At 33.7% G+C, this 9,221-nt stretch overlaps 1 protein-coding gene and 1 long non-coding RNA gene across 2 annotated transcripts in view; one reads left to right on the forward strand and one right to left on the reverse strand.

Annotated features, from left to right (window-relative positions):
• The window catches only part of LOC141452675 (neuropeptide F receptor-like), a 290,310-nt gene that overhangs the window by 35,936 nt on the left and 245,153 nt on the right, over positions 1-9,221 (reverse strand). The window contains exon 3 of the mRNA XM_074125062.1: positions 8,401-8,653. Within this exon, the coding sequence (XP_073981163.1) occupies positions 8,401-8,653 (253 nt within the window). The remainder of the gene's footprint in view (positions 1-8,400; positions 8,654-9,221) is intronic.
• On the forward strand, positions 6,505-8,964 carry LOC141452689 (uncharacterized). Its single transcript, XR_012457543.1, has 2 exons — positions 6,505-6,688; positions 8,760-8,964. It is a non-coding gene; the product is annotated as an uncharacterized lncRNA (long non-coding RNA).

The following is a 9,221-nucleotide window of genomic DNA, read 5'->3' on the forward strand; positions in this document are numbered from 1 at the left end:
CGATTTACTCTTAAACTAGTTACGATGCTTTTTTGTTTTCTTTTTAAATGAACGATTTTCCGTATACCATTTGGCTGTAGAGAGTGGGTTTGTTATAATAGATCTCCAATTCGAGATTCGCGTGAGATACTTACTATTTGTTAGATCAAGTGTTAACAGCAAAACTTGTGCTTTCCGTTCAATACACCTAATTCGGTTGTTCGACATTAAACTCGAGCTGGAAAAATAGGCTATTTCTTTACTTTTTTAAGTTATTTTACCACTAAAATGCTTACATCTTTTATACGATACATTTTATTGGTGGAATCCTCATGCAAACCCAATTTTAAGCTTCCCTGCTATAATTACTCACTTACAGGTAATTTCTGACAGATTCAACAGCTTCTTGAATAGTTTAACAAAACAATTTCAGTGAATTTTCGTGTGAGAAGAAAAATGTGATACATAAATGAGTATTAACTAATAAGAACAATCGTGGGATACGAGGTGTGGCTATTAAATAACGAGACTATTGCTGTAAAACATTTTATTTTAAATTTATACATATTTAGTTATTATCACCTTCAATATCCACCCCTCCCATAACCCTACAACGCTCAATGCGAATTTACCATTGTTCGAAACAGTGCTGGAAGTCTTTTTCTGCCAGCTCCTGCATGACGCGTGCCGCTTTTTCTTTCACATCTTCAACGGACTGAAATCGTGCTCCTTTTAATGCAGATATGACTTTGGGGAACAGAAAAAAGTCACATGGGGCCAGGTCAGGGCGAATAAGGCGGATGGCCTAAAACTGGGATGTTGAACTTGGCTAGAAAGGTCTTCGCAGACAATGCAGTGTAAGCCGCCGCGGTGTCTTGATGGAGAACCCTGTGACTTGTTCTTCCACAAATCGGGTCGTTTTTTCCTTACTCTTTCACGGAGTTGAGCAACCACCACACGGTAGTAATGTTCATTAATTATAATCGATATTTTCATCCGTTTTGGACGCTTGAATCACTCAAAAACTCGCGCACCTGATTAGTATTTATCGCCATAAACTTCTTTTAATAAAAGATAAGTTAAGTAGCGATTTTACCAAGTTTTGATGTGAAATTTCACGACAATTCGTTGCTCTACTATGTGTGTAGTATCATGTTTTCGGCAAAACGAAACTAACACCTCTTACACAAACGACGGTTCCGGTCAGACTGATTTCTCTACAAGCACGTGAGACGCTGCAATCGAAAGAGAAGGCTTTACGCTGCACAGCTGTCGGTCGTTAGGTTTTGGCGCATGCATAGTTCTTCTGTAGCAGCATCAGTCTCGTTATTTATTAGCCACACCTCGTACTAGATTTTTTGATTAAGGGATATTATGTGATCCTTGGTAGAGCATAATTTGTGCCTACCGACGATTTAGATGTAAATAAATAAAAAAAAAGTAAGATAATTATCATACCTTCTTTCTTTCGCATTCTTCTTGTAATAGTTACTGCTAAATTAAGTGAGGAATCTGTGACTTAGAGTTTGACTTAGATTTTACTAGACATCAACAGCAGGTCACCCAGCAATTACTTTCAGATATACATGAAAACTGTCGTCAATTCTCTAAAATTAAACCCATTAAGGGACCTACAGTAAGAACGTTTGGTATGACAAGAACTTTAGAAGCAAAATTTATTGCATTTGCAAGTTCATTTTATTGCTAGAGACGTGGAATGAAGTTATCAACATAGGAGAAAAGAGGTGTATAATAATATTTTATTATTGCTTTAATTATAGGAAGGAGTTTGTATTTACTCTGTCAACCATTTTATATTAATAATCAAGTTATCAGAGTTTATGGTAGCAGAGTAGTAAGAAAGCCACACAGAGCAAGGCAGTTATATAGGAACAATGATACTGGCAGAGTTGGTTATAAAACCTTAATTAGAAGTGAGATTAATCAAGGTAAAAGACGTTTATTACGCTTAGAAATATAAACAATACGCGACTTCATTCTTTTTCATCAGTGATCATAAATCTGAATTCAAATAAAACTATCACAAAAGGTGCAAACAATCAGGACTTCTTTCTTTTATTGCAGTTCTGATGGAATGATGGATAGCAGCAAAGGAAAGGGGAGCAGAGGGTGTGCTGATGTCCTGTTCACCATTCTTGAGAGAGCTCCTTTTGTCCGAAATCTTTTTTTTTTTTTAAAGTTGAAAAGAACTTTCATTTGTTTATTGACATAAATTAACTTACAATAATCGAAGTACAATTTACAATAGATCAATGCATGAGAAATGAGAATCCATGAGGAAAAAGGGACCTGTTTTAATTCTTCAAATTACTAGTTCTGTTAGCAAATAATCAAATTAATCGACATTCTCCATTTTTTAAACACTCAAATTCACAGGGATTTGCGGATATTTATATCGAACAGAAACAAAATACGGTTTCAGCCAAACTCCACAAAAAACACTTTTATAGAGTTGCCGAAAATTTACAGCTCAGTGATCTACAATTACAACAACAAAAAAAAACTATAGACTGGCGAATATTATTGGCTTTGTAACCACTGCCACGACAATACCAATAGTATTAGATTGCAGATACGGTAACCAACCAAGTAAAACAAATTAAAGCTATATGCAAATTTGGTTACGGTACATGTTTTGTGAGCCATTAATTAATACCCTTTGTATTGGTTTAAATGGTTTTAGAAGGTAATTAAATTTATAAATTCACTTATAATGAGTGCGCTTTGTAATGGTCCTAAATGCAGATTAGAAATCAAGTTAATTTTATTTTCACGCAGTTAATTGAATTAATTTTACTTAAAAAGTGATAGAAATTATCAGCCAAAAATCCGAATAATTGACTGAAAATAAATACTAAATATTTCAGGGTGAAAAATTATCGTTCATAACTACATAGGTCTCTTTAAACTGCTGTCGAGTCAATCATTTCCTTTACTGAGTTTGTTGGATATCCATTACTGACTAAGAGTTTCGTTTTCCAAATTGCCCTAAGCTTCAAGAGCAGACGTCCCAGACTGGCAATCTAATCTCTAAAACTAATCTCTGTCATTAATGGGTGTCATCGCCAGAGTCATGGATATGAGAAATATCCATCTTTCTCCCAAGAGAAATAGATACTTTTTTTTTTTTTATTATTAAATTAAAATTAGAAAGCTCGCCACCTTTCCTTAAGGAATTTCAGCCAGTTTTATCGATATTAGCAGCATCAACGAACGTTCACTCCGGTTGCCATCATTTCATCATTTCGCTACATCTGACTCTTAGGGCTTTATTTAACATAATCTTTAAATCTTTTTTTTTTTAATTAATATATGGGCATTTTCTTTTCTGTTGCTGGCAAATGTGATTAGTCGCCCACCACTTGAGTACTAATTCATAAAGACATGTCTGGTATTTTAGCGTACTCCGTACGAAGTTAGGTATCTTATAATTTATTGTTTACAAAATATTAATCACTTCCTTTTTGTTTATATAACTTACGCTGACTTAAAAAATCTGTTAGAAACTGGTGATTTTAGTGTAGAAATGCTATCTTATATGATGAAGGATATCTATTTCCTTTCGGCAATGCTGGAGAAAGGTATTGATCCTGTTCTTCAAAAGAAATATTTTTCATAATACTTTATAAATCTGGTAAACGTTTATTATTACTTCCACTAAATGCTCACAATTCCTGTTCCTAAACTATCGTTTTAAAGAACTACATTATTACTATTTTTTACTGCAACTGAAATATTTAAATAAAAAGAAGGCAAGGTAATAAGTTCGACTTTTGAAATTCAAACGTCTATCAAAGCCGATGGTAATGTAAAGATCCAGTAAAATCAAGCAGTTTTAACTGATTTCTCCCTTTAAAATTTACCTATTTTCCGTCATGATCCTTTATTAAAATGACAAGGCAAGGTAATAAGTTCGACTTTTGAAATTCAAACGTCTATCAAAGCCGATGGTAATGTAAAGATCCAGTAAAATCAAGCAGTTTTAACTGATTTCTCCCTTTAAAATTTACCTATTTTCCGTCATGATCCTTTATTAAAATGACAAGTCCCTCAATATTAAAGAATTGTGGCTATAAAATTAATCATTTGTCTTGAATTGTGGGTAACTTATGTGTGCATATGGACGTAGCAAACCAAATGCTTTGAAACTCCTTATCCTGTTTGTTTAATAAAATAATCTGATATTCAGAATCTATATTTTATTAAAAATTTATTTTCACTCCAAAAAATGTATTATTTAAATTTTATATTGAATTAGGGATTTCAAATAGGATCCAGTGCAGTCTAGGAACATTTTGCGAATTGAAATAAAATTTTGTCTCCTGCAGATTTCTATCCTCTATAAACCTAAATAAAATCAAGTGGAATCCAGGGCGGATCCAATAAGTTGGGCGCTCCAGTCGACCAAATTAAAATAAAAGCTCCCGCTTTTGAATGAATATATTTAGTAAACCTAAAGAGATTTCATTCTGTTTAGTTCAAAAGCTTTGAACGATTACAAAAAGTAGATTATACAAATTGAATTTCTAATTAACAAAGAGGATATAAAATCTAATAAATTGTTTCAAAAATGAACTTTTATTTGTTTGATTGTTTGATTTGTTTGAATTATTTCGAGTTAACTATTTAATTTCGAAAATTATCCTACAGTAAATGATTAAATGCTTTTGAAATTTAGTGCTTTTCGTCCCGCGGCAAGGATAAAGAAAATTTAATTTTTTGCTCTTGAAGAAAGAGATAGGGAAAAGAGAGGGGGATTTTTGTGAGTTGGAACTCAACAGTTCTCTTACTTTTCTGAGTTTCGGAAACCTCTCAGCTTCCGCCAATCACTTCAAGTGGCAACTCATTAAATACTCGTTTAACTTACTGGAGTGGCATTACAACCCATCACTAGATACCCGTCTCATATACCCATTTCCGCTAGCCTTCTTTATTGCTGTTGAAACCTTCTGTTGTCTTCTGGCATCCTCCGTCGCTATATTCAGCCATCTTATCTTCCAACGTCCGTCTAGCCTTGTTCCAAACATAATAACTATGTCTGTCACAATCATGAAACGCTTATTCTGGCCATAAGCCCTGTCCATTCCAGTTTAATGGTGGTGATCGCTAAAACAGATCGTAGATCTCTTGGTTGGACCATCTCCACCAATCGTATCCAACTCAAACTGGCCTAAATATCTGGCGTAAGATTTCCTACCAAATATCAATACTTTTTCTACCCACTTTCGAGGTGATTCAAATCTCTGAGCCGTACGTCATGTCTGTACATGCCAGTGTTTTACACAGCAGAGTCCTAGACAATCTGAAAATTAAGCTGTTTTTCAGATAGGAGGGAAATCAGGAGCACCTACTTTCAGTCTAAATCCTTCAGTAAACTTCTGCAGAGTTTCTGTACTGGGCATTGAAACACTTTTTTAAGAATAAACAATAATATTTACAAGTTTATCTGCGAGAGAATTTCTTTGTTTTACATTTTACAGATCCCAAGTAAAACTTAACTTTCTTGCTGATGATGGCGGTGAATTCGAAACCAGTAATTACCCTGACAGAAAACATATTTAAAAAAACTTGTTTTTAAGAGCAGGATAAATGCCTTATTTCAACATGGCCGTATGGATATTGTATCTTTCATTGAAAACGAGACAACTTTACTCACTAAAGGGCTCCTCTACATCCATCATCTTATAAAATAACTTTTCTACACCAACACCAGCTTCTGACAAATTATTTATGTCAGCAGAAGTAATCAGAAAAAAAAGAAAGTGATTAATCTTTCCTAAACAATAAATTTCAAGACAGTAACTTTGTACAGAGTTAAAAAAAAATGCCAGAATTTGGGCAGCATTGTTTTCTGAACAATACTCTTAATTATGGACGACCACATCGTAATTGCTTGCAACAGAAAAGAAAATGGTCCATGTGGAACCGGAGTGAAAGTTATTAGTAGACAATTAGAATCTTTATTCTAGCAATGTCAATAGGTCCGACGGCGTGGAGGAGGCAATGATGTCCAAAGGCATCCAAGATGGAGAATGATGGTAAGAAAGAAGAGCCGTTGAATCGACAAGTGGCAGTAAAAAACATAGAACAACATTAAAAATTACCTCAGAACTGTCACAAATAGTGAGTGCATATTGGGTGTAATATTAAAATACACGAAAGGAGTTGTTTGCAGATATACTACATCAAGATTTTTGAAAACTAAGAAACTTTAAAAGAGACCATGATAAAAGGGGAGAAGTGTCAAATAATAACTTTTATATGTTACAGTATTAGGTTCAGAATCTAAACTGATTGAGAACATGACTGTAAAATATTAATGGCGACGAATAGAAAGATAATATATATACTCCACATTTCTCATCTAAAGTAGAATACAAAATAAAATAGAATGAAATACACTTTAGCAGAAGTAGAGGGGGACACAACGAGCAAAGAATACAAATGAAAACGTCACGAGATTTTAGCTGTGTTAAAAGGCAATTAGTCTACGTTTCACCGCTCTCCTATTACGGCCATTTTTAACAATAATACAATGTAATTACAATTAATCTATCTTAGTGATTATTTCTATCTTCAAGAACGATTTTCTCTCCTCATTGGCCAGCTTATAGTCTAGAGATAAAATCTCATAGTTTTAAATTATGGATATTGCATATTTCTTTTTTATCTGTAACTACATAAAGATGTAAGTATTAAATAAAAGGTATTGACAAAGCAAACTATTTTTTTAAACAGGGTGTTCATTTTAAGACGGCTCAAATGCATTTCATGCTTAAACGGTTGATCTGAGCAAAAAATGGTAGAGGAAAAATTTGTTGCCCGTCACCTCTAGTTTCATAATATGTGAATTGATTCTATATTCCTGCCCGCATACGCGCGTCCAAAAGTAAGGATTTGCAGTTGACCCCCATTTTTATATACACAGTTTTAAAGAATATAAAAAGTTATGAAAGAAACCGGGAAATGCAATTTGATATCTTAAAAATTAAAGGTGCTAGGCCATTTCAAAATCTGATCATGTTTCAATTTTTTAACTTGTTATCAAAGAGAAAGAAGAGCACGCGATAGGTCATTTTTATGTATTTTTTCATCTCCTTTCTTCTGATAATATTGCCAAGGCTGTAAAGCTAGTATTTTTCTTAATATCGAAAAATAAATAGTTTACCGAGGGATTTTTCTAAGGAAAATCAAATGTTAAGAGTTTTAGATGTTCTTAAGCATACACAAAATAGCTAAAAAATCATTTTACATCTGTTACAAACAAGAAGGTTTAATAATTTCTCGGTAATTTTGGGAGAGTTGCGTTTAATTACCGAAAAAATTGGAAACCTCCTGCTACATATATAAGTGATCAATTTCTTCCATTTAAAGGATCAAAATTATTCCTTAATTTATCAAATAATGCACTTTATGCAGCTTGGGCAGCATGTACTATGCCTTCAAAGGTGCCATCTCTGGCTCGCAAGCCAGGTTAGCCGGGCAACTGCTCTGTTTATCTGTGCGGGCAGGAATCTAAAATCAATTTACATATTCTGAAACTAGAGGTGACGGGCAACAAATTTTTCCTCTACCATTTTTTGCTCAGTTTAACCGTTTAAGCATGTAATGCATTTGAGCCGTCAAAAATGAACATGTACATGAGAGTCTGTAACAATGATGTTAACTTTTTCACACAATTGCCTTTAGTAATATTAATCAACATTAACCCAATAGCCCTAGCAACAGGGTAGAGGTTTTACAAAGCAGGTTTTTTTGAACATACTTTAAAAGTATTTTACGTGAATTTTTATTCTCGCAACTCTTCATTGTTCTAAATATGGCTGACGGTTTGGTTGGGTTTGTTGGATTACTGCAAACCCCTAGTAACAGCAGCTTTCATTGAACGGTTATTTGTAATAAACTAGTTACACGAAAGAGGTAATAAAGCAAACAAAGAAGTACTGATTGAGTAGTATTTAATGACTTGCATTCGGCTTAGAAAACGACAATTATCCACTAAATAGAAAAAACTAAAGAAACTGTTTGAAGGCAGAAGATTCGTGAATGGTTATTCATTTTGAATGAGCGATAGTAAATGAGATTGAATGAGCTGTAATGATCGTTTAATGACCAGCAGTGAATGAGCGATAAAGAATTAGGGTGAATGGATGTCTGATGTCCCTTTTGCAGGAACAGAACGCTGCTGAATGACCTGTGCCTAGCTGTTACTCTATTACTAACGGACTTGCTTTGCTTTAACTCAGAAGTAGCACATTTTTATATTTTCTGCTTCTGATGTTGTTCTTATAGGATACGTAAAATATGAAATGCGATGACAGAAAATAAATAATGGTAATAATACCGTTTAACACTTGAGCAGTTTTGCTCACAGTTTGATAAATGACAATTGTAACTAACCTGAAAGTAGGAGTGTAGTTCTTTTATTTCTTTGCAATTCTCTTTGTGCCCTTTTTGAGTCTCTTTGGGTTTTAGCGTGGGCGTTAAGGTATGATGCAATCTTAGCGTGTATACATCCAACTACCAGAGCTGGTATAACTGCTTGGATCATTAGAACGCACACTGCATACGCTACTTTCAGTTCTTGGCTAGGCCATCGCTCTATGCAAGTCTCGTACAGGATGACCGCCTCAAACTTAAATGGTTCCACTATCTGTAACATAAAAATATTAGATTTATTTAAAAATTTACTTTTATAAAAAAATGCTCATTTTATTTTGTTTTACAAAATACCTAAATTTACATATATTTAAATGCAGGTTCCTTAATAGATCCGCAATAAGATTCGGGTACAGCTTTAGAATTTTCATAGCTAAGAAGATGGATTTCCCTGAAAAGCAGACTCCATTTGGTACGTAACAGCACCAAGACAGGTAAAGCAATGTGAAGGCTAGTAACCAATTGTAATTTCTTGGTAAGGCTGATAGGTGTAATTTAATTTGAAATCTAATCGTAACCCTGCTCTGTCAAATAAATTGTTTCATTGTTGTAGAATGTGGATAGCGTTTAATATGATTTAGGGGAAAATTAATAGGCAAACAAAAGATTGAATTACCCTCTTTGAAGCAAAAACTATGTACCTCTACTCGTATTTGCCATGAGTGGAGGTTGTTGACATCTGAAGAAAATCTGTGAATTTTAATTCAATAAATGATTGAAAATATTTACTTAATGCTTTTGATTTCAAATGAAGTTAGAAATAAAAAAATCATTAATCTCAA

This window comes from Rhodnius prolixus, unplaced genomic scaffold (assembly GCF_049639745.1).
Source record: "Rhodnius prolixus isolate KJV_2025 unplaced genomic scaffold, Rpr scaffold_3, whole genome shotgun sequence".
In the NCBI taxonomy this organism is placed as follows: Eukaryota; Metazoa; Arthropoda; class Insecta; order Hemiptera; family Reduviidae; genus Rhodnius; species Rhodnius prolixus.